The sequence below is a fragment of the Dasypus novemcinctus genome, chromosome 24 (assembly GCF_030445035.2).
Source record: "Dasypus novemcinctus isolate mDasNov1 chromosome 24, mDasNov1.1.hap2, whole genome shotgun sequence".
Classification (NCBI taxonomy): domain Eukaryota; kingdom Metazoa; phylum Chordata; class Mammalia; order Cingulata; family Dasypodidae; genus Dasypus; species Dasypus novemcinctus.
Window position 1 is genome coordinate 38,617,931 of NC_080696.1, and position 25,491 is coordinate 38,643,421.

The window sequence follows — 25,491 nt, forward strand, 5'->3', positions numbered from 1 at the left end:
CTTGCTCAGTCACCTTCATTCTAAATTCTCAAATTCTCCATCAGAGCTTAAGTACTTTCCATGCCTCAACTTTTCTTCCAGACCATAACTCCTCAACCTCTTTTAAAAAAAAATAAACCCCTGTTTATCCTTTCTCTCTGTCATTTACCAAACTCTTTTTCATATACCCTCATTCTTTGAGGACTCAATTCTTACCTTACTGTCTTCCCCTCTACCCAAAGAAGTCCTGCCATCGCTTCATCACACACAAGGATGAATCTGACTTCTCAGTCCCTTTCCTCCACCATAGCCATTCACTTCCATGACCATATCATGGACCTCATCACCAGAATTGTTATAATTCTGAAATTTTTTAATTTATGCTGTTTTCCCTCCCTACCCTCCTTTCCTTTCAGTTCTCATCCATTTCATCTAGTATCTCTATCATTCTATCCCATTGAGACCTCAAGACTTCTCAGCTCTTCTCTTTATAGTTTCTCAACGTCCTCTCCTTACTTCTTTACCTATCTAGGTGATACTATACGGATTATCACTTTAATTACTCTCTTGCCAGTATTAACTCCCTTGCTCAGATGTCCTATTCTGCCCACCTAGAAAGACCCCAACCCTGCAATTGTCCATTTATTCCATGCCTGCATCTGGATTATTGAGTACTGTTGGAGGGCAAAAATCACGCAAGGAGTATATTGGTGCCACAAAAATTCATGATTACCAACCTCTAATATGCTCTCAAATCTGTTCCCATTCTCCAATACAGAAGCTTTTCCACATTCCTCAAACCTTAACTCTGACCCCTTCCTACTGTCTCTGAACAGATGGCCTCACCTCCCACTTCACAAAGAAAATGGAAATTAGAAGTCATCAGAAGGAAGCTCAACTTCAAACCACCAAACCTACATACCTGCTTTTACCATGTACATTTATCCATTCTTCCTCTTCTCATTTCATGGAATAGTTGTTACTTTTGCTTTGTAAGGCTAAACTCTTAAGAGTTCTTCAAACTTAGTATGTCCAAACTGAACTCATCATCTTTCTCTCAAAATCTCTTCCTCCTCCTGTGCTCCCTTTTTTTGTTCAATGGCATACCATCCACCCATTTGCCCAAGCCATAAAATACATGAATCACCCTTGTTTTTGCTTCCCCCTTACTGTCTCCTCTCCAACATTCCCCAAGTCCTGCCAGTTTCATCTTTCAGTACACACGAATTCCATCTCCTCTTCTGCAATCTCTACTGCCTCCTTCCTGATTCAGACTACCATCTTCTCTCTTCTGGACTACTACAATTGACTTGATCAGCAAGTTCTGTTGATTCTACTATGTAGATATTAGGACATAGAACACTTCAGGCAGGAGGAACAGCAAATGGAATGGCCTTGAGGCAAAAATTGACTTGGTTTAAGTTTGAAACAAAAAAAAGGAAAGACAAGGTGAGTGGGGCTGGAAGGTAGTGAGTGAGGGGAGTGATGTAGAGAATGAGTTCTGAGAGGCAGGCTAAGTCCAGATTTTGAAGACCTTGGAGGCCACGGTAGGGAGTTTGCATTTTATTTTAAGCAAGCTTGTCATATGATATGATATACAGTTTTTAAAGGACTCTCTTGACCTTTATAAAGGATGAATTGTGGATCATACTGCAGGTTACTTCCAGGGTGCAAGATTGATGGAAAGTATGAATATCCCCTCTCCTGAATCTCAGGCACAGTAAATTTGATATTATTTGCTCCCTTTACAGATAGGGAAACTGAGGTTCAGAGAGGTTAAGTAACTTGCCCATGATCACTCAGCTAGAAAGTAGGGGAACCAGGACTGGAACCCAGCTCCGCCTGACTTCCAAGCACATGCGATTAACCCTTCCCTCTTATCTTCCTCACGTCTGTAATCAGATCAGAAGAACTGATTGTGGAATCAGAGCAAAGCCTGAGAGGCTTCCCAAGGTTGTGTGTTATAAGCCTAGGATAGGTGATCCTCCTGCTAGAGGCCCTAGGTCCAGGTGAGGGAGCCCAGACCTGGGAGCCTTTTCTCTTTCCTCCCCCATAGGCCTCTACTTCCTGTACCCTAAACTCTGCTTAGCTATTTCTCACAGCACTGTGTGTCCCTAAGAAGATATTTGCAATGCCAGGGAGCCAAGACCCAGGAGATGATTCGACTGCTGGCGAGGACTGGGATCAGTGAAGCTGGGGTACAGAAAAGTAGCAGGAAAGGGGCAAAGAACACTGAGACCTGGCAGGAGACCTGCAGGCAAACTCTGTTATCACTCTCCTGCTCCCCCTCTCTGAGTCTCAGCTTTCCTTATGTGTGAAAATGGGGCATAAGGAAAGGGGTGGTACTGGAGGAGGGGCAATTCATAGGGCTATTTGAGGTACAATAATAAAAGCTAACATTTATCGAGTACCTCCTCTGTGCCAGGTACCATGTTGAGTGCCCTCCATAATCCTCACAGTTAGCTCTATGAATAGGCATATTGTTTAACATTCCCTCACTCCAACAGTTTTACGAATGATGAAACCAAGGTTTGGGGAATTAAGTTATTTGCCCAAGACCTCCAGCTCTAAGTGACAGATCTGAACTTTGAATCTGGGCACCCTTTTGAGCCCTACAGAGCTGTAAAACTAGGGGTGGGAGAGTGTTTTTGAAGTCTAAAGTAGGACATGAACCTTTCACCCTTTTGGGCATGAAGGTACTATGCAGGTATGCAGCTTGCTGTTATTGGGACTGAAGGTGGGTTCCTAGTGGAGAGCACTTACCAAGGAGACAGTTGAAGAGATCTGATGGTTAGGATGAAAGGCCTGGCTGTTTCCTCCTGCTCTGATCTGATCTAATCCCCATAGTTTGGGCGAGAGAGAGACATGGACCCAGTCCTAGTGGCTCTTTTGTGAAAGAGAGTTCTAGGGCAGGTTGAGGTAGGAAAGGAAACTCCTAGGGTATCAAGTCAGGGCCACAACAGTCCATTCAAAGCCCAAGTCTTCGGCAGGAAGAGAACTGTGACTGATGTGACATGAAGCTGTCTGATGGTGCTAAGGCAAAGAGCAGCTGCAGTTCTTTTGGAACTTTCCAAGAAACCAGGGACACACAGCCCAGGAAATAAGTGCATCTGGGAGCCAGCCCCTATTGTGACCCATTTGTCTCCTGCCTCTCTGTCCTTGAGTTTCCAGCGACCTGGCTGCTACACCGTTCTCCAGGCCACTCTTCTGGCTTCCCCAGTACTTCCCTTCCCGGTTCATTCTCTTCTTACACACACCAGAACTCTGTCTGCTTTGTTTACTTCCAGAGCTCCCAGCCCCACCACCAGCCAAACACAATGAAGCCTGGCCAGGGAGGGCGAGGCTACAGGCTCAGTCTGGTCCCTTGAGGACAGGTAATGGCCTTCAAGCCAAAGAGGCAGCTCTAAGGTAGGCTGCCCCCATCACTGGCCTCTGGCTTTAGGTTTTGACAGCCCAGGTTTCAGGTCTAGAGAGAAAGGACACAAGATCTGCCCAGAGCTGGGCAGGAATCTCTACTGTTGAAACAGCTTTGGCTAAGAGCCCCAGGAATAAAAAGCCCAGCTGGAGAGCATTGGGGAAAAATCAGAGGCCCCTGGGCATGGACCAGAGGCCTCTGCCCTCTTCTCCAGGTCCTCTCTGTGTCTTTCTTCAGCCAGGTAGAACCTGGTCCTGAGCCCTCAGCCCAAGGATCCAGATGCCCAAATTTCCCCTTCAGAAGACTTAGGTTCCCCTCCCAAGGGTTCATGTGCTGTGCTTCCCGAAAGATTTTAGTGGAGAAATGGAAGTGAGTATTTACTTTGGGCCAAGTCTCAAGCAAGAAACATTGTTGGGCTGTGTCTGGCATTGGTCTGTCTGAGATTTGTGAGGAGGTTACTTATCTACTATCTAGGCTCCAATTCTGTGTCTGGAGTTGGGAATGAGGGGGTGGGAGGTGATGGGTGAGCAGCAAGGGGTAATGAGGATGCCGACCTGAGGGGAGCAGGACCTAGACAAGGTCACGAGGAGCTGTGGTCAGTGGCAAAAAGGAGATGCCCCAGTAGGGGGAGGAAGAGAGCTCTGGCAGCCAGTGGAGAGGCAGATGGCCCTTTAAATGGTGGCCTGTTAATTCTGTGAGTATGTGAGGAGAGGGGGAGGTTTGATAGGGCCAAGACGGATACTGGTGAAATGGAGATGAATTTGGAGGAAATGAAATCCCCCAATTTCCCTCGCATTTAGGAATCCAGTTGAGAGACAACAAGCCTGCCTGAGGAATGTCAGAAAGGAAACCTAACTCTGTTGCCAGGCCCCAACGGAGTAGACAGAGCTCCAGACCAGCGGGCCCTTGGCAGGAACAGGAAAGGGGTTAGAGGTGAGTGTTGGCCCTGCTCAGCCTGTGCTCTCTGTCCCATTCTGCTTTAGTTTCTAGGCCTGGGGGTGGGGAATAGGCCCTGGAAACGGAGTTGACATGTGAGGCAACCCACTTTCCCCTCCCTAGATCAGCAATTCTTTAAGAGGTGACTGGGTCCCTGGAGTAAACAAGAAGTTTCCCACAGCTTTAGGCACAGTTTTGTTTTGTTTTTTTTTATCTCATCAGTGTATATTTTAATCTAATAGTCTAACAGCCTCACACTCCTCACCCCTGCCCAAGTCCCCCCTCCCTCTCTCCCACTCTGTCCAATCAGGATATTATCACCCCAGGAACAAGAAGTTGCCAGGTAAAAAGGTGATTCAAGGAAGAGTTGGCACATGTGGCTCTCCCAAGAGGAGTTTAGGATAGCACCAGACCTCCTTGGAGAGTCCAGAGGTCAAGGAGGAAAAAGAGAGATTGTGGGCCACATCACACTGGAAAATGCTATCTCCTGGGTCTCAGTTCCACTCAAAGTCTGTGTCCCTGGGCCAAAGCCTGTCCCTGCCAGTCAGAGCAGCAGAGGGAGAGAAATCCTCAGCAGGGGGCCTTGTGGATGGAAGGGGACCTTTAGCCCAAGACACATTCAGAGAGTGTGCAAGGCTGTTGGGAGAACCTTTCACTCAGGCTGTGTAGATGCTCCTGGCTACAGCTTCCTGACCCCTCTGTGGCTCCAGGAGTGTGAGGAGGGACTCTTGTGACCACCATCTGGAGGTGTGCTACCCAGGAAGACAGAGGGCCAGTGCTGCTACCTGCAGCCACAAGACTCCACCACCATGTCCTCATACTGCTTATAGACCACATTGTTGGCAGAGTCAATGAAGAGGATGCTGATGGGACTCAGCCGCGTGGGCACACAGCAGGTGGGTGGCGTGGACTCGGGGTCCATGGAGTTCATCAGAGTCTGGATGACTGCATGGTTCGTGGGCTCCAGGTGAGAGCGCAAGGGGAACTCGCATAGCCCCTCACAGTGGAAGGCCTCGTACTCAAGGGGTGCAATGATCCAGTCGTCCCAGCCCATGTCCTTGAAGTTGACATGCAGTGCCTTCCGACTGCAGCGGGCCTTGGGGTTCTTGCTGGGCCGCTTGCCCTGGCGAGAGGCCAATGGGGCACGCCGTTTTCGCCGCTGGCTGAACAGGTACTCATACACAGTCTTGTCATCCTGGCCGGAGCGGGCCTTAATCTCATTGAAGAATAGGTCCCGTTTCTTGGTGCGTCCAAACACCAGGAACAGGGCCTTCTCGTGGACCTGCCGGGCAGCCCGGTCAAAGCCCAGGCCACGGAGGTCCACGGTTCGGCCCCGTTCCCAGGCCTCCAGCTCCAGGCACAGCTGGGCCGAGTTCTTAAAGTTTCGGAAGAGCTTCCAGATGTCGAACACCTCCCAGCCAGATCCATCCAGGCCTGGCATGGAGCGCACATCCAGCAAGGCTGACGACTGCCGGCCGCTGGGGCAGCTGGACAGCTTCAGCTGGGCAGCCGGCCCGCTGCCAGGGGCCACTGGCTTGGCTGCATCTGAGGGTTTCTTCCGCAAGATCCGCAGCTCAGCCCCCAGCAGCCCATCCTTTTCCAGGGCACTAATGTCAAACACGTACCTCTGCTTCCTGACCACAGGGCCTCGGTCATCTAGAAAGAACACCAAAAGTCATTCCCTGCACCCCACTGAGGGAGCCAGTCTCCTTGTGGCCTCGTGGAGGACCATGGGACTAGCTCAAGAGAGCTCTCTTTTAACCTCTTGCCCACTCTGATAGCGGCCAAGACCCAACCCCCTGAGAGCGTTTTTCAAAAGGAGGGAGCTTCCTACACAGCAGACCAAATCGAGGTGTTTAACTGAAGATGTGGCTGTGGATGATTTGAGTGACTCTTGAGATTCCGGATGCTAGTGTCAATGACCTATGTGTAGCCAAGTCACCATCTCTATAGCTGCCTTCTACATATCCCTCTCCCATCCATTATCTAATTTGATACCTCATTTGTGAGGTAAGAAGGGTATTATAATCTCTATTTTTAGAGGAGGAACCTGAGGCTCAGAGAAGTTAGGTAACTTGCTCGAGGTCACCCAGCCAGGAAAAAACAGAACTGAAACTCTAGTTTAGAACTTTTTATAGCCAATTCTGGGCTGCTTCCACTCTACCTTAAAGGAGATCTTAGTGTTTTCGTTTTACAGATGAGGCACAGAGACGGGGAGTGACTTGCCTAAGGTTGCACAGTGAGTTAATGACAAAGCTGGTCTACAATCCAGTTTCCCTGGCTTTCCTATCTAATGCTTTCATAGTATATATGTCTTACCCTGGGTGTGTGTGTGTGTACGTGTGAATGACTGGGTTCATATGTTCATGTATGAGTGACATGTTATAGGTGTGTATGATTGGGCTTGTATGAATACTTAAAGGGGCTCATGTGTCTGATCCCTGTGTGTACATGGAAGAAGGTGTGTATGTATACAGCATGTGTGTATAAATACAAAGCTATGTGTGTATGAGAGGCTCAGTAGTATGTCTGAATGAGCATGCCCTCCTTCCTAAATACCAATTTGCCATTGGGGAGCATTCATATATTTCTCTAGAAGGTGACTAATTAGGCCTTTAAACTCCCGCATCTCTCCCTCCCCAAGTTCCCTTAGTGCTGGGGGGCACAAGGACTTATTTTTATGAGCCCCCAAGGGGTCACAGCTTTCCCTGACTGGGCAGGCAGCCAGGCCGCCTCCCCCTCCTCAGCCAGACCTACTGCCTCTGTGCCAGGCCCCTACAGGCCAGCTCTAATGAGGAGCCTCTCCCACTCTGACCCCTCCCCCACCCAGCCAGCCGCAGACCTGAGACTCAGAATCAAAGCTATCAGTGGGCAAGCAACACTCAAATCAGCCAGTCCTCTCCCCTCTTCACACTTACGGGGAAAGTGAGAGCCTGAGAGGGGAAGGGGCTTGATGAGACCACAGAACAAGCTTAGGGGAAAAGCCAACAGTACCAGCAGGCAGGCAGGCAGAAGGAGTTGTGAGGGGAGCAGTTATAACCCTGGGTTAATGATGAAAATTATCTGTATTTACCTCTGTCAGGACAGGGTATGGTTTTCATATTTGAAGGGCTCTCAGAAATCATCCAGTTCAACCCTCATATAGTTGTAAAGATGGAGAAACTGAGACCCTAAGGGGAGAAAGGGCTTTCCAAAGATCACATAATGAGCTAGCCCCTACGTCTGCCACCTCCCTGCATAGCCCAACGCTGTCCCGTGCCTCCAAGATGCCCCATTTACTGTCTTCATCTCCTCTGCTTTCTCTGTTCCCCCGCCTCAGGGCAAAGTTATAGAACCAGAGGGATCTGGAGATTCATTTCTCTCTCTGCCATTTGAGCAAGCCTACAAACCCCTGGGCCCTGGAAAGTTTGACCTGGTAATCTTGGAGTCTCGTCTCCAACTCTGCCACCAATCGGCTGTGTGACCTGAGCAGGGCTTGTGTTTCCTTATGCCCCTTCAGGAAGGGAATTTGGTGATCTCTAGGTGCCCTCCAGCTCTGACGTGCCACCAGCCTGTGAGAATAAGTCCCCAACACCTGCCCCAGGCCAGATGCACACACCGTCTCCCTCCAGCGCAGGGTCAGGGCTCTGCGAGCCCCTCCGTGCATGCAGATGCCCCTCCCTGAGAGCCGTGCCCCTCCCTGTGAGCCGTGCCCCTGCGACCCCGCCCCCTCACCTTGCCCTTTGTCAATAAAGCTGGTGATGGTGTTGGCCAGGCCAGCCTCCAACTTCACGCTGCTGTTGCCTCCCTTTCTGTCAGCATCGGACAGCGTCTTGTACAGCGAAAGCATGTACTCGTGGGGCGTGATGGGGGGCGGGCGGAACGGCTCCTTGGAGTCCCGAGGGGTCCCGGGCTCCCTGGCCTTCTTCAGCAGGAAGGGGCTGGGGACAGATCCTGCCTTTGGGGGTGCCTTACCCCCCGGAAGCTGTCCTTTTGGGGTCACAGTCCGCGCTGCAGCCTGCCTTGTCTGGGGAAGGTGTCCTGGCTTGGGTTCAGAGCCACCCGATCTGGGGGGCAGCTTTTTGGTTTCATCCTTCTTGGGCTGTGTCAGGCCTCCTGTCTGCCCGTTGCCCCCTTTTGCCCTGGCACTGGTGGCTGCCCCACCATAGCTGTGACCCCCTGGCCTGAAGATATTCCGGGCCAGGGGGGTTCTCTCCTTGGCCTCTGCCTTGGCCAACCCCGGCCTGGCCCCCTGGGGTCTCTGGCCCAAGTCAGGGGCTCCCAACACAGTGCAGGTGAATTCCAGGTCCAGCCAAGCCAGGTGCCAAAGTAAGAAAGTGAGGAGTTTGAGGAGTCTCATCCTCTGGCCAGCCGCTGAATGGCACCAAAGAGAACGGTGGCAGGAGTGAAGGTGGCTCTGGTTTGGCAGGAAAAACCATGAAAGGAGTGGACCCTCACAAGCAACGGCAGCAGCAGTAGCAGCAGAAGGAAAGGCTTTCTCCTCAGTCTGAGACTCCTGAAGTCTGCCGGGCGTGTGTTTGTATCCAGTCCCATAGTGGAAATGCGCTCGTATCCAGACGTGCACTCGTATCCAGACGTGCACCCGTCTCCAGTCAGCAGCTGAAAATAACTCGTTCTTGAAAGGAGAAAGCCGACCGCCCCCTTTCTCCTGCACAACTGACTGAGGGCTTGAAGGAGGCTTGTATAAGGCTGAGGGATTTTTCCAAGAAGGAAGAATGGCGTAATGCTGCCTGTATGCTCCAGCTTTCTTTTTTTTTTTTTTTTTTTTTGAGTTTTGAATCCTTTCCAGTGAAAATACTTCATGCACACACACACACACACACAGGCCTGCAGGTGCTCAGAAAAATCTTTTACAAACCTGAACTCAGGAATTGGAAACGGAATTCCAACCCAAACCAATTTAATTACTCTCTGATGTCATGCTGTCTAAACTCATTTAAGTGCGATATATTTATGTGAAAAAAATCACCGCTGCCCTTTCGAGGCTGTGGCTCACGGGGGCTCTTGGCACAGAGCCCCGCAGTGGGACTCTGGGCTTAGGGGCTCCCAGTCCATGAAGCAGACTCAGGGGTCTTCACCTCCATCTTACAGAGCAGCCCACCCCACCCTCCTGAGGGGAGATACTGAGGAATGAGCTCAAGGATCTTAAGCCCCAGAAGCATGGGGAATTTGGGTTTTCAGTTAAGTCCTTGGAGTGTTTTTAAAGCAGTTACAACCCCTGCGTCTAGTCTGGGACCTGATTTGTTGTGTGTTGGTGGGGGGGTACAGCACAGATGGCAGCATTTACCCACAGTTTCTTTTATTTTAATAAACTTGTGGTGACCCAGAGAAATATCTCAATGCCACTACACCCCACCCCCAAATGCCATTGACTGAGCTCAAATGATTTCTTCAGGATTAGGGGCACTGCCACCCCTGAGCCCACTCCTCAGACAGAGGCAGGTCCAGAGTATACCCACCCCACCCCACCCCCAGCCCCCACAGAAATGTCCTTGGAGTTTGCTTGGAAAGGACTAAGTCCAGAGGCGGCAGCCCAGCCTGGGGCAGCAGCGGCCCCTGCAGGAGGCTAGAAAACAGACTTTTCACAGGATACTTTTCTGGTGGCTGGGGAAGTCTGAATTCCAGAGTTGCTCAAAGTGGCTCCTTTAAGTACAGCAGCCCTCTTCCTTCGGGAGTTTCCCCCAAAGAGCCTCTGGGCAACTCACCACAGGGTCACTGGAGGGAAAACTGTTCCCTTCACCTGAAATGTCCTCCTCTCATTCCCTCACTGGAGGAAATCCTCCTTGTCCTGAGAAGTTCAACTGAAAATCCGCCTCCTCAGGAAAGCCTCTCCTAATCCCCAGAAAGAGCCAGTCACTCCCTCTGGTACATCTCATTGCAGCAATGCTTGTCATATTGTAAGAGTGGTAGAAGAAGCAGTAGTTGGGTAGGCTTCCTTATTTACTATTAATTTCTTTATTCTTTTTTATTAAGATGAAACTCACAACATTCAATTCATGTTTTAAAATGTACAATTCACTGGTATTTAGTGTATTCACAATGTTGTGCAGCCACCAGCTCTCTCTAGTTTCCAAACTTTTTCACCACCCCACAAAAACACCCTGTACCCATTACGTAATCACTCCCAATCCCCCCTTCCTCCAGTCTCTGGTAACCTCTAATCTGCTTTCTGTCTCTATGGATTTACCTATTCTGAATATATCCTATAAAAGGAATCATACAATATGTGACCTTTTGTGTCTGGCTTCTTTCACTTAGCATAATGTTTTCAAGGTTCATTCAAGTTGCAGCATTTATCAGTACCTCATTCCTTTCACAGGTGAAAAATATTCTACTGTATGGATATACCACAATTTATTTATCTTTTCATCTACTGATGGGCATTTGGGTTGTTTCCCCACTTTTTGGCTATCACGTAGGCTTCCTTAATCTAAGATTCTTTGAGCCTTCCTAATAGCGATCTATTTGTACTGCAAGGTTACCAGATTGGTTTCTCAGCATAGGCTGGCATAGAATTCAGTGTTAGATGAATGGAAACTGAAACCCATGGCCAGTGTGTCCAAGTCTTTTCATGGGATCCTCACAGATCTTCAGAGCGCAGGAGCATAATTTGGTCATTCAAAGCATCATCTGGTGCTCTTAGATCAGGAAACTCAGTAGAGCTTCACCTCCCCCATCTCAGTGTATCAAAGCACCACCAGCCACTCTTTTGGGGAGCTTTAAGGAAGGGCTGAATTCATTATATCCCTCCAGCTACCCAGGTTCACAACTTTTGGCTTCCCTTTTGACTTGTCTCCCCTTAAATCTGTTGCAAGATCCAACATCTTTCCTCCTCTCCATCCCTTCTACTCAACCACTGTCTCAGTCCGTGTCCTATCATAATTCCCTTATGATTGGCCTCTAGGCCTTCAGGATGCCTCTGTTCCAACCCTCCCTCTATCGAAAACCTACCAATTGAACAAGATCTGACTCACATGCCCCCTCCTCCAGGAAGCATATCCCCATTCCCAGAAAATTCCTCCTGAATTGCCCCAACATTTTCTGTGCCCTTTTTCATTTTGTCATCTCAAAGATTATCCAGTTTCTGCTCTGCCTGTCTCCTGTCTCTTCATTGTTTCTGCTTGAACTCTGTGCTTCTGCTTCTGCTCTGTGCATATCTTTTATATTTTTAATATAATTTAATTCCTTATAACCATAACAATTTACTTACATTTCTCTCTGTCTCCCCCATTAGATTGTGACTACCTTGTGTACCTTATTTATCTTTCAATTATTCCAGGGCTTGGCATAGTGCCCAGCACACAGCAGGTTCCCAGGATATGTGGTATGAATGAATGAATCTCTAACTGGCTCTTATACGTAAAAGTTATCATTTTCTACTTTATGGTATAGCTACTTGTGAACATATGGTGCCTTTCCCGATTGTCTCTGAGTTCCTTAAAAGGACAGATTCTATCTTGGTCATTTAAAAGATACTTTGTAAGCATGAGTGAGGGACTAAATGAAAGGATGAATGAGTCAAACAAACAAGATGTCCCTGCACATGATTTGAGAAAGAGCAAGGGTGCTGGAGACAATCAGACCTGGTTTTGAATCCTGCTTCTGCTATTTATCCATTGCATGATCTTGGGGAGCCTCTAAACCTGTCTGAACCTCTGGACGGAGATAATGAAAGTAGCTACCTCACAGGGTGTTTGTGGGAATTCAATGGAATGAATTAGCTGAGCCAACTGGCAAATAATAATAATAGTGCCTATTTATTGGGCACTTAAACTGGTAAACTAGACTCTGGCCTATTATCCTATTGCATTGCATTTTTATCCTGTTTTATCTTTACAACCCTCCTACGATGAAGGTTCTTTTGATACCCCGTTTTTACAGTTGAAGAAATTGAAGAGGTTAGGTTACTTTTTCTTTTCTTTTTTTTAGGTGCTGGGTCCAGGGATTGAACCCAGGACCTCAAATGTAGGAAGCTGGCGCTCAACGACGAGCCACATTGGCTCTGCTCAGGTGGCTTTTTCATTTGCTTGCTTGTTTATTTTTTATTTTATTTTTTTTAAATTTTTTAAATTTTTATTTATTTAATTCCCCTCCCCTCCCCCGGGGGTCTGTTTTCTGTGTCTTTTTGCTGCGTCTTGTCTCTTTGTCCGCTTCTGTTGTTGTCAGCGGCACAGGAAGTGTGGACGGCACCATTCCTCGGCAGGCTGCTCCCTCCTTCGCGCTGGGCGGCTCTCCTTATGGGTGCACTCCTTGCGCGTGGGGCTCCCCTACGCGGGGGACACCCCTGTGTGGCACGGCACTCCTTGCGCGCATCAGCACTGCGCATGGGCCAGCTCCACACGGGTCAAGGAGGCCCGGGGCTTGAACCGTGGACCTCCCATGTGGTAGATGGACGCCCTAACCACTGGGCCAAAGTCCGTTTCCCTATTTTTTGTTTTTAGGAGCACCAGGGACAGAACCTGCGACCCTCCCATGTGGGAAGCAGACACTCAACATTGAGCCACATCTGTGTCCTAGGTTACTTTTTAATTCCCACTTCAATACATGTGTACCAAATAATCCTAACTCGGGTTCCAGAAACGCAAAGAAGAACTGCATGTGTGGAGGGGGCAGCCACAGTATTCTTGGCTTTTAGCCAAGGTTCTCATCCAATGGTCTGAAATTTGGGGACATGGAGGAGTCTCTGTTGTTTGAGGACAAGAGCACCCCCAGGAATGGAACAGGAGCAAGGAAAAGGGACTCTGAGTTTGGTCTGAAGGCCCTCTCAAGGGAGAAGCCCAGGGGACCTGCCTGGCTCTCACTATAAAGGTGACTAATCACTTCGGTCCCCTCTGGTAATTGCAACCAGATGCTTCTGCTGGCAGCGCTTGAGTCCCGACATGTTTAATTACTGGGACACAGAGTCCCTGGGTTCCCCATGTCCCCCCCCTCCACCTCTCCCTCTCCTGTCAGCAATATTTATAACAAACTCAAGGTAGAGGATGGGAGCCTTGGGAAACCACTGGCATGGAAATAATCTTTACAGTCCCTTCCATGATACAGAACCTTTAACTTCTTCAAATGTTTCTCTGTCCATTATCTCATTGGCACTTCACGAAACATCCTTATAAGTCACTAGGCCAGGGTATCATTATTTCCATCTCACGGGTGAGCCTTGAACCAAATAACAACAATCCCTTGCTATTTACAAGAACTTAGCAGTTTTCAAAGTGGTATTGCATTCATTATGCTATCTGAATGCCTGAGGACTCTCCATAAGCCAGTCTAGCACAGCAGAGTGATCAAGAGCACAGGCTCTGGAGCCAGACAGCTCAGTTAATGTCCTAGTTCTGCCACTTACCAGCTGGGTGACCTTGGCTATTCATTCATTAGTTAACATAATTACCCAGAAAATACTTATTGGAGGCTAATAATATATGTAGCAGTGACAAGAAAACCAAGTCTGAGCTCACATTCTGGTGGAAGAGATAAACACATAATTTCAGAGAATGATAAGTGCTGTGAAGAAAAATTAAGCAAGGTCAAAGAGAGTATCTGCTTGAGATAAAATATGCAGAGAATGCTTCTTTGACAGGGCAACATTTGAGCAGAGACAGGAATATAGCAAAAGAATGAGCCATGCAAAGATCTGGGGGTAAGCATTCCAGGTGGAAGGAACAGCAAATGCAAAGGCCCTGAGACCGAAATGAGCTTGCCATCTCTAAGGGACCATGAGAAACTAGTATGACAGAAGCAGAATGAGTGAGCAGGAGAGTGATAGGAGATAAGGTCAGATCATGCCAGGACCACATCCTGTAAGGCCTTGTAAACCATGGAAAGGAAGTTGGATTTTATGTTTACTGTAGTAGGAAGCCTAAAGGAGGATTTTAAGCAGCAGAGTTGTCTGATTTGTAAAATAATGATTAAGAGCTGGGCTACCAGCCATCAAATTCTGTCTCCCCCATTTACCAACTGTATAATTTCAGGCAAATTATTTAATCTCTTGCTTTCTCAGTTTCCTCATCTATAAAATGGGGATAATGATAATATTCCTATCTCGGAGGGTTGTTGTGAGTTAAATTGTTAGATTGTTGTGAGTAAAGTTCTTAGAACAGTGTCTCATGCATAGTAAGCATTATATAAATGTTACCCATGATTCACATTTTTAAATCAGTTTTTTCATTCTATTTTATTAAAAGGTATTCATAAACCATACACTTCATCTAAAATGTATAATTAATGACATTTGGTATAATCACAGAGTTGTGCATTCAACATTGCAATCAGTATTAAAGCATTTTCATTTCCCCAAAAAGAGAGGTCCTCTACACCTTAGTAGACACTTCTCAATCCCTCTGTACTTCCCCTGCCATACACAAATGCTTATCTGTTTCCATCTCTATAAATTTATATGTATTTACATTTTGTATAGATGGAGTCAAACAATGTGTAGTACTTTGTGTCTAGGTTCTTTCACTTAGCATACTTCCTTTTTTACCATTCGTAGAAGAACATTAATATATTCCTATACCTACAGTCTATAGTTTGCTTTGGTTGTATTTTTGCCCATATATCATCCTATAATTAATATTTTGTAACATTAATGTACATTTGTTCTGTTTCAGGAAAGATACTCTTATATATAGACTATTAACCATACTTACTTTCCACAAGAGGATTCACTATGCCACACAGTCCCATGTTTCATTTTTTTAGCTTTTCTTCTAGTGATATACACAACCTTAGACTTTCCCTTTTAATCACCATCAAACCTATATATTAGCATGCTAATTACATATACTATAATGTATTTCAACATTTCTATCCATTTCCAAACATTTAGAAACAGCCTTATTACCAATTCTGCACAGATTAAGCCTCAGCTTTCCATTCTCTATCCTCTGGGACCTAATTTCTAGCTCTTATTTACCTTTTTAAAAGAAACATTATTTCATTTCTCCAAACCTGTTTCTTTACCTGTAAAATCAGGATAAAAACACTCCCTTACAGAGAGGTTAAAAGAACTAAATGTTTTTACATAGGTAAAGCGCATAGAAGATGTTTCATAAATTATGGTTTCCAAAAAAAAAAAAAAAGGATTCAGTTGTTATTATTGTCCCTATTTCACAAATGAGGAAATTGAGAATCAAAAGGTTAAATGCCTGGCTTAAGGTCACATAGCTAGAAATGACTGAGCTGGGACTCAATCCATAACTTGAACCCAGCTCTTGCCACAGCAAGGGAGGACTGACTTTTCATATCACCCTGCAGGTTAGGGCTTAGTTGGGAACAGGGCCCAGAGTCCCTGACCTGTGTTCTTTCTAATCTGTGGGGCCAGGGCTGTCCCCAGCCAGAGAAGCCCAGAGAGCCCCCCACTAGTCCAGAGCTGCATGTCCCACCTTCACCCACCCAGCTATTCTGGTTTGTGCCTTTTCAACTCGCTAAGTGTTGCCACTGTGCTCTGAGCTCGCCCCTCGCGAGCTCTCAATGGCTCCCTCAGCCCGGCATCGCGGGAACTGCACCCTGTCAGAATGGCTGGGCCTTCTCGCAGGTCAGTGAGGGAGTGGGCAATCCATTCAGTGGTAAATACTGCAGTCTGAACCTGGAAACTTTGTGTGTGAGTGTATGTGTGTTTGTGTCTGTTGGGGTGGGAGGGTTAACGAAGTAACCACATATTTTTTGCTCTTATTCTTCACTTGAAATATATTTTCTTTTTTTTTTTTTAAGATTTATTTTATTTATTTCTCTCCCCTTCCCCCCTGCCCCTGGTTGTCTGCTTTCTGTGTGTTCTTCTGCATCTGCTTGCATTATCAGGTGGCACCGGGAAACTGTGTCTTTTTTTGTTGCATCATTTTGCTGCGTCATCTCTCCGTGTGTATGGTGCCACTCCAGAGTGGGCTGCGCTTTTTTCACATGGGGCGGCTCTCCTTGCCATGCACACTACTTGCGCATGGAGCACCCTATGCGGGGGCGCCCCTGCGTGGCACAGCACTCCTTGCACATGGCAGCACTCCACGTGGGTCAGCTTACCACATCTACTTCCCTTTATTTTATTTTTTAAATAATTTTAAACTCTTTTAAAAAGTAATACATATTAGAAAGAAAAAGTAATACAAGTTCATGATGGAAGAAATTTAAACAGTATAAAAGGACACGGTGAAAAGTCTCCCTCCTACCCCAGAACCCAGGTCCTCCACCTCTCCTCCCCTGAAGCATGCTTACCAGTCTGCTGGATGACTTCCCAATGATATGCTCAACAAATATAAGCTTTTGAAAAACTTTTTATTGATGTATGTTACCACACCAGATATATTTTCATTTCAAAATTGTCATGTTCATTGTAAAAAAAAATTCAATCAATTCTGAAAATTATAAAATTAAAAGAGAAAGTTCCCTCTTCCCTGCCCTCCCTGCCTGCCATTTCTCTCCCCAGAGGTAAGCCCTGTTAACGGTTAGGAACCTGGAAACCTTATTATTGTTCTTGAGTTCAGAAACCTCAGATTCTTGCAGCCCCTTCCACTCTTTCCTCCCAACATCTAATACCATTCTCCCCCCAACAATTCTCGTACTATGCCCATTTTGCAGGTGAAAATTTTGAGGCTCAGCGAGGGAAAATGGATGGCTCTAGAGTGTAAGACTGAGCCAGAAGTTCAAACCAAGGTGACTGCATGACTTCAAGCCCAATGTTCTTTCCACCCCATTCCATCCCTGGTTTCTGGCCAGATGTTAGAGTTTAGTTGCTGCATTATATGAGGTAGCGATGAATTCCCAAGTTGGGATATAATTAAAGGCTCATTTTTGAGGAAAGAAAGGACCTGGTTCTGTGGGAACTGTGCTCAAGTATCCTTTTATGGCCCAAGCCCTGAACAGTGGTGAAAAGATGCCACCAACTTTAAGAAGTGTCAAGCCTGGGTACAGCTGGTTACTTAGAGCCTGATTTGTCCAGTGGGTAGGGGCTAGGCAAGGGCAGGGGGGAACCAGGGAGAAAAGATCCAGCTAAAGGAGGTGCCAAGGATCATCAAGGATCTTCATACAGTCCAACTAGTGTGGCAGAATCAACAAGAGGAGGGCTCAGGGGAAATTCCTACCATTCCCCAAACAGCCCATACAACCCTGTGCCTTTGCATACTCGCTTGAAATGCCCTCCCTTCTTTGTCTGCTCAGCTGATTTATCCTTCACAACGTTACTGTCTCTGTGAAGCCAACCACTCCCTCTACAGAGCACTTACCACACTGTACGTGCGTGAAATATTTGTTTACATGCCTGTCTCTTGTGTGAGTGTGCAAACTGAGGCTCTAAACAGGATCCATGTGTTATTGCTCTTTGGGTCTTTCCCAGTGTCTAGCTCAGGATCTGGCATGTAGTAAGTTCTCAATCAATATTTGCTTAATGATGGACTCAGATGAACAGCAGCAAGTTCACAATCTACAAGTGACTGTGTGTTGGTATCCGTGGTTCTAACCTTCTTTGAACTGTTAGCTTGCAGTAAGAAAGGGGGAAGGGGTCGGGTTTCTTCTCTATTCCCCCTTGTCTGCTCCCCAGCTAGCTCTCTTCAGTTACTCAAAGTGTTGACATGGAGAGAAAGATGGGGAGAGTGATGGGGGAAAGTCTTATTTGAGCCAGTATTATAGTTAGCTGGCTTTGTGCTTTCTGGATCTGGCAGATACTTATAGTTGTCTCTTTCCATTATGGGTTTTTCTATAGGCTGGACAGGGCTTCCCTTCGGTGCCCCTCTCCTACACTTCTCTTAGCTTAGACATTTCTATTACCAGTAATTATTTATCTAGCTTCTTACTCCTGGGGTCCCTTTATCCCTTTACAAGACTCTACTGAAGAGGATCTAGGATGAACCTATGCAGGCTGCCGTTCTCCCACTTGGCCCAAATCTGGCCTATAGAGAACAGACAGCTTCTGGGAGAGCATGCCAATTCCAACATAGCAGCATCTCCTGGGTCTACCACCGGAGCAGTTAGCAGGCTTGTCTCATGTTTGCTAGATTAGTCAGAAGGCAGACCCCAGTCACGGCAATGGTACTAGATTGGGCACCTCAAGCCCTTGTGGAAGTACTACCCGCCCCCCCTCCCCAACACTTGAACAGTTGAACAGTTGAACAGTTGAAATTAGCACCTCCCATCAAACCTTTCCAAGAAGGGGTGGAGACTCACAGCCAGGACAAAGCTTTCATCAAAGAAATAAAACTCCACACAAATCTTTTCCCCCATTCTCTTGACCCTTTTTTATTCTTGAATTGGATAAAGGATTTAAAACTTTAAAATAGATTTTAGGTTATTTCCTTAGAAAAAATGGTTATTTAGCACCATCTTTGATATTTCACATATTTAATTAAAAAGAAAAGAAGTCAGTCAATCTAGGCATCCTCTTAGCATAGAGCAGGGGGAATATCTATAATTAATTAACAATATTGGGGTGTAGAATTCATGTTAGAGCCATGGGAGGGGGTTAGGATATAAGGCATGTTCCCAGAAATGGGATTTGGGGCCTAAGGAAGAAGCCTAGTTTACTTGGAGGGTACCAGGGCTAGTTTTTTCAATTGAATCATTGCCTTTCTTTCCAATCCAGCCTCCTTTGAGGGCTTCTGTCCACCCTAGTTCATCAGACAAGTCTGAACAGGCCATGAACATGACTCTAATTGTGTCTGGTTTAAGTCTTAACCCACAGGGCCCTTGAGCCCCAAGCAATTCAAGTGATGTATAGAGGCACCTGTTTGCACGTCTCAAATATTCCTGACATTTTTAGGACATTTGCAGGCTGATTTGTAAGTATTCTCAACATACTTAGAGAATTTTGTGTGTGGGGGGCAATGTTACCCACTTTCACATACCAGCTAACCAGTTTTCTGCTCTGTTCTAGACAAAATGCCCAGCTGTACTAGTTTATTATGTTTTACTAGTTTATTATGTTTTAATACAATTTCCAATTTTCTATTAATATGTTGCATTAGTATCAAATATTAGTATTTAATAGATGTTCAATAAATGTTTACTGGGTGAATGAATAAATGAATAAGGGAATGAATAAATAAGTCCTCCTTTATAAAGTCAAACATCACTATTGGTTTTAATCCCCAGTCACCCTTTTTGATATGTTTTGGTAGTCTGGAACCTATATTTACTATTATGGCCTTAAAATATCTCATGTAATTTGTTGGTCGATTAAATGTCATAAACTTTGGTCTTTGAGACTGCTTCATTCAGTCATTCAACAAATACTTATTTAGCACTTACCATATGTCAAGCACTGTGTTAGGTGCTAGGAATAAGTCAGATATAGTCTCCCACTCTCATGAAGCCTAAATATTAGAGGGGAAGAAAGATAATAGGCAAACAAAGTACTGATAACTGGTGTAATGTGCTAGGAAAGAAACAGTACTATGATAGAAAATGATTATTACCTAAGCTAGCTAGCATGATCAGGGAAAGTCCAGGTGAAGAAGTATCATTTAAGCTGAGACATGATGGAGGGAAAGATATCAGTTAAGTCATGAACTGGGGGAAAAATGGTTTCAGTAGAGGTCAAAGTATGTACAGCTTGGTGTGTGTGGCATTTAGGTTTTCTCCATTCCAAATATTGTTGCAGTGAACATTCTTGCATGGTGCCTATTTGTGGATGTACCTAGTTGTGGGAGTATTTTTCTAAGGTAGATTTCCACACCGATTCTTTGTATTCTCTGACCAGTACCTGGAGAGGTGTTCTCCTTCCTCTCTAGTTTGCCTTTCAGAACTAGTGACCTCTCAGCCTCTGCCCCCACCTCCACCCCCTTACATTTTCTTTTTCTCAAAACAACTATTAAGGATGTATTTGTATTCTTAAGGGAAAGATACAGTGTAGCTCTTAACAACTTGTTCTTTTCTGAGGTTCCCTTTGGCTGTGGATTAATCAGAAGGCCCTGCCTGTTTCGCTTCTGCTGTCCTTTCGTCTTTCCATCTATTCATTAAACACTACTGGACACCTATTTTGTACCATACCCCGTGCTGGGTGCTAGGGTCAGAGATGACTAGGTCAGGTTTTGTTACCCTCAAAGAAATCACAGTCTTATGTAGTACTGTGCAAAATGTGTTCCCAATCCATGTCCCAAATTTGAAGTCAGGTTTGGCACCTCTTAAAGAAAAAAAAAGTGCTTTGATAAATTTATGCACAAAATGCTCGCTTGGGTGACACAGGGAAAAGTCCTCCAGAGGAAGTCTAGCTTAAACAGAAAATTGGACAAATCGAAGTTCTTTGGAACGGGTGTCAGATATTCAGGCAGGCAAAAGGAATATCCTGTGCAAAGACATTTAGGCGAAACAGTGCTGCGTGCAAATGAATCTAAGCAACTACGCTGTGTCGTGTGCCCTGAGGCTACTTGGAGAATCAGAGTGTGAAGATGAAAAAACCCTAGAACGGTCACCTTGCAGGTTTTATCGCGACCCTGGCACCGGCTTCCTTAATGTTCCTAGTGAATCTAATTGCTGTACTCGAGTTCGTGGGTGGCGCAATGCGCAGGTGACCAGACACTTCCGCAGTGTGTAACTCCGAAGCCAAAAGGGAACATTTGAGGGCAGGGTTTTTCCCTGTCCCCAAACTGTCCTTGCTCGAACCCGGAGACCCCGGCTGTCCCCACCTCTGGCGAGGGGATCTTAGATCTCTCAATTTAAGACCCTCGTCATTGCTGAGCCCTTCTAGGTATCAACTGCCAGTACTCAACATGGCGGGAGGCCCCGGTACGCCTGCGCGGTCTCCCAACAGGCGCGCCCATCGCCTGCACCGGTCCCGCCCAAAAGGCTGGAGGGTGGGGGGGCGAGGACGGGCCTCAATTCTGTTGTGGGGCCCCGCGCCCGGCTGGCCTTAGCGGCGGGTTCAGGGGCGCCCCTGCTGAGGGACACGCTTTGGGAATCTGCCGGAGCTGAGCGTGGTGAGGTGGGGCCTCGAGGGCAGGTGGGAGGTGCCCGGGTTAAAGGTTTGAGGCCCAGAGGCCGACCCCCTAGGGCGCTCGAGGGGATCCCATGCTGGCCGCGGCCTCCCGTTACCCGGGAGGAAACCGAGGGCCAGAGAGCGGCTGGGACCTGTCCTAAGGCTCCCTGCGGCTTGCCTCAGCTTCCGGCCGCGGCCACCACGTTGGGCTCCGGTCCGCGGAGAAAGGGAACTTCCGACCCTCAGCCGAACCCCCCCGGGTTGTCAGGATAAAACGCTGCGCCCCCTTGCCCATCTCGCTCCCTGCACCCCAGAGTTTTGCGGCGCCCTGTCCGCCTGAGGCTTGGCACATAATCTCTCCAAAACCCGAATCCCACACGCCACTCTTCGCCTCACGACTCTGGAACTCTCTTTCTTCAGGACCTAACTCAAATATTCTTCCTCGGAAAGCCTTCCCAGCAGCTTTCTCCAGGCGCAGTTAATCTCCCTTCTGCTTTTGCACTCCTTGCACCAAGTACTTTCCCTGCCCCTCTTTACACCAGGAACTTCTTGGGGCGTGAAACCTTGCTTTTTCATCCCTGTATCCTAGAGCAGGGGTTCTTAATCAGGAGTCCACAGACAAAGATTTCAGGGGGGTTGTGAGCTTGAATTGAAAAAAATCAACTTACTGTCTTTATTTTCTCTGACCTCTAACTGAAGTCTAGCATTTCCTCCACTTATGAATGTGTGCAATAAATTACAGTAGTATTCATATAACGTTACGGTTGTGTATCTCGAAAAAATCGCTTATGCTCGTCCATACTTCAAAATTACTGTAGTTGTTAAACTGGAGGCTAGTTGAGTGTCATAAAACTATCTGTGGCTACATTCTGAGAAGGGATCTGTGGAACAAAAAAGGCTAAGAACCCTGTCTTAGAGTCTAGCACCTAATGATAATAGTTTATATTTACTGAATAAGCACAGTCTCAGGCTTCTAAATGCATTACATGTAGAAGCCCATTTAATCTTCACAGCAGTTCTATAAGGTGGTTTCTCTATCTTTACAGTTTACACATGAGGAAACTGAGGCACACATAGATTAGAGTGATTTGCCTGGAATCCTACAACTAAGAAACAAATTCTGTCCCCAGAGCAGGTGATAATTTCACTAAAAGTCCCTTGACTTGTAATTTACATCAGCCCCATGGGTTGTGGAGGCCAGGATTATGAGAAGATTTAGAGAGGAGAGTTGATGCTCCCAAATTTATAGAGTGAAGTCATGACAGAACCAAGGCTAGAACCTGGGTTGTCCTACTGGTATACCCTCTGTTCCTTCAATCACAACAGCCTTTCTTTGTGCCTTTTCTGTTAGAGATCTGCAGACTTAGACTTCATCATCTCACATGTTTTACAGAGTGCCTCTCACAGAATTATATTTTCATAGTTCAAGTTTTTGGAAGCTGCTTAATGTAATGAAAAGAGCATCGAGTTTGGAATCAGATTGGGTTCAATCTTTGCTCCCTGCTGACTAGGTTATATCCCTTCCATTTTTGAGCCTCAGTTTTCTTGTCTGTAAAATGAAAATAATAAACTTAACTGAAAGGGTTTTTCCATGACGATTGCATGTAATTGTTGTAAGAGAGTGAAGTGCTGTACTACCTAGATTGTTACTATTACTGTTTGCTTTTTAGAAGGTTATTGAGTTTTCAACATTTTGCAAGACCTTTGAAGATGCTATGGATCATGTTACTTAATGTCCTTGTATTCAGTTAGAAAATATTTCATGAGCACCTGCTATTTACCAGGCACTCTTTTAGAATACAGCAGTCTGATAAAATATGTTCTTGCATTTGTGGAATTTACATTCTGGTAGGAATGGACATAATAAACAGATGGGGGCAAAGAAAACATGGGCAAAGGACATAGTGATGCTGGAACGTGTGGAGGGATGGGGCTATTTTATATTGGGTGGTCAGAGAACAACTTACTGAGAAGATGACATTTGTGCAGAGACCTGAAGGTGGTGAGGAAATCATGAAGATAACCTGGGGTGGCACTGGGGGAGGGAGGGTACGGGGTGTGGGGAGGGTAAGGCCCTGAGATGGGTGTGAGCTTGGTGTGTTCTAGGTACAAAAGCAAGAAGGCCAGTAGCTGGAGGAGTATGAATAAAGGGGAGAGGAGTAGGAAATGGAATTAAAACAATTGGGGGTTAGGATCAAATAATTAGAACTCTGTAGGACTTAATAAGGCTTTTGGGTTTTACTCTGAGTAGTCATTGGAGGATTCTAAAAGGCACAGTCTGTCTTAATGCTTTAAAAGGATCACTCTGCCATGTTGAGAAATTTTTAGGAAACAATGTCGAAAGCACGGAGATCAGCTAGGAAGCTTTTGCAGAAATGGTAATCCAGGTATATAAATTATCATTTGCTGTGCAAGAAATTACCCCCAAATGTAGCAGCTTTTAAAACAACGAGCATTTATTATCTCATTCAGGTTTTGTGATTCAGGAATCTGGAAGCGGCTTACCTGGGGGATTCAGGCTTAGGATCTCTTATGACGTTGCAGTCGAGCTGATGGTTGGGGCTGCAGGATCTGCTCCCAAGATGACTCACTCACTGGGCTTCCCAGCTCTTACCACTGCTGCCTGAGGGTCCTCAGGACATGGCAGCTTGATTTCCCCAGAAGGAGTGATCAACAGAGAGGGACAGAGCGAGCAAACAGGGTGCTCTAGTGCCTTTTATAACTTTATCTCAGAAAGCCTTACCACTTTATCCCTGCTCACATCCAAAGGGGGAGAATTAGGCTCCACCTTTTGAAGGGAGGGGTAGCAGATAATTTGTGGACATACCTTAAGGCCACCAAACCTGGCTAGAGAGTATGACTTGGCTCAGGATGGTGGTGGTGATAGGTTGTGAGTGATAATCTGGTAGAGCCAACAGGATTTGCTGATGAATTGGTTATAGGGTTTGGGAGAATGAAGTATGACTGTAAGGCTTTTTGCTTGTACAATTGAAAGGGATGGAATTGCCATTTACAGAAACGGGGAAGATTGGAGGAGTGGGAGTTCACTTTTGTACAAGTTAACTTTGAGATGCCTATTAGACTTTTAAGTGGGAAACTTAAGATATTTGGATTTAATGTAAGGGTGTGGCATTCCATAGGGAGGTCTGGGCTGGAGATGTAATATTGGGAATCATCAGTATATAGATACTATTTTAAGCCATGAAACTGGATGAGATTATCTAGCAAATGCGTGTAGATGAAGAGAAGAGATCTGAGTCCTGAGCCTTGGGGAGATGAAGAGAAGCCAGCAAAGGACACTGGGAGAGGCCAGAGGGGTAGAAGGAGAACCGAGTAATATTCCACATTGGACTTTTACATAAGGAGCTATTTTTTACCCCCTCTGGAAAAAGATTAGGTGGTATCACTTCAATTTTTAACTTTATTTAAATATTCCTTTTCTTTTGTTGTATTTTGGATGGGGGCGCAAATTAAATACATTATTTGTATCACTCATCTGTCATCATTTCCCATCATAGTTTAGACGTGGCTATTGGTGTTTATAAAGTTCCTGCCTGTCCCAGACTGATTCCTAGCAAAACAAGGAAACATCTTGTTCATTTCTGTTCCCATAGTGGCAAAGTGTCTGTTACTGAATTGGAATTCATGAGTGTTTATGGGATAAATTAATGTATAAAAAGAAGTGAGTTTTCCCCCTTTTCCTGCAGTAATTCAGTGTTTCACAGTTGACAAGGACCAATAAAACATATTATCTTATTATTTTTTTTGCTTGCTCTCTGCTCTCTGTGTCCATTCGCTGTTCGTTCTTCTGTGTCTGTATTTATTTATTTTATTTCCCTCCCTGCTTTGCGGCTTGCTTGCTGTCTACTCTCTGTCCATTTGCTGTGCACTTTTCTGTGTTTTCACTTGTTTCCCTTTTTGTTGTGTCACCTTGCTGAGTCGGCTCTCCGCGGTGCTTGCGGGCTGGGTGGCTCTCCACAGCGTACAAGCGAGCCTGCCTTCACAAGGAGGCCCGGGGACACAAACCTAGGGCCTCCCATATGGTAGACGGGAGCCTAACTGATTGAGCCACAGCTGCTTCCCTCATTTCATTATCTTTTGCAAACTACTGACCTTTTCCTTTTCTGAAGGACGTTGAAACCTCCCTTTTCTTTGGAGCTCTGGTAATTTATTCCCTTGCTGATCTGACAGTGTGTTAAAAAGAGGGTGCTGAACTCTCTCTCTCTCTCTTTTAAAACATACATAACATAAGATTTCTCATTTTAACCAC

The 25,491-nt window shown here is 46.1% G+C and overlaps 3 protein-coding genes across 5 annotated transcripts in view; 1 reads left to right on the top strand and 2 right to left on the bottom strand.

The window, feature by feature from the left end:
- Positions 1-5,111: 5,111 nt before the first annotated feature.
- On the bottom strand, positions 5,112-6,959 carry GDF5 (growth differentiation factor 5). The gene is made up of 2 exons (XM_058287361.1): positions 6,890-6,959; positions 5,112-5,986 (listed from the first exon to the last, which is right to left on the bottom strand). Exons 1-2 carry the CDS (start codon positions 6,957-6,959, stop codon positions 5,112-5,114), a joined length of 945 nt encoding a protein of 314 aa, XP_058143344.1.
- Positions 6,960-7,682: 723 nt separating this feature from the next.
- Positions 7,683-9,016, bottom strand: LOC131275845 (growth/differentiation factor 5-like). Its single transcript, XM_058287412.2, has one exon. It carries the CDS (start codon positions 8,667-8,669, stop codon positions 7,683-7,685), a length of 987 nt encoding a protein of 328 aa, XP_058143395.1. The 5' UTR covers positions 8,670-9,016.
- A 12,055-nt stretch (positions 9,017-21,071) lies between these two features.
- Positions 21,072-25,491, top strand: part of CEP250 (centrosomal protein 250) — a 60,439-nt gene continuing 56,019 nt past the window's right edge. For 2 of the 3 annotated variants that reach the window (XM_058286977.2, XM_071211658.1), the window contains exon 1: positions 21,072-21,222. The gene's annotated coding sequence lies outside the window, so the exon portion shown is untranslated. Of the gene's footprint in view, positions 21,228-25,491 lie in introns of all 3 variants that reach the window. The other variant, XM_058286979.1, reaches the window with a different exon arrangement.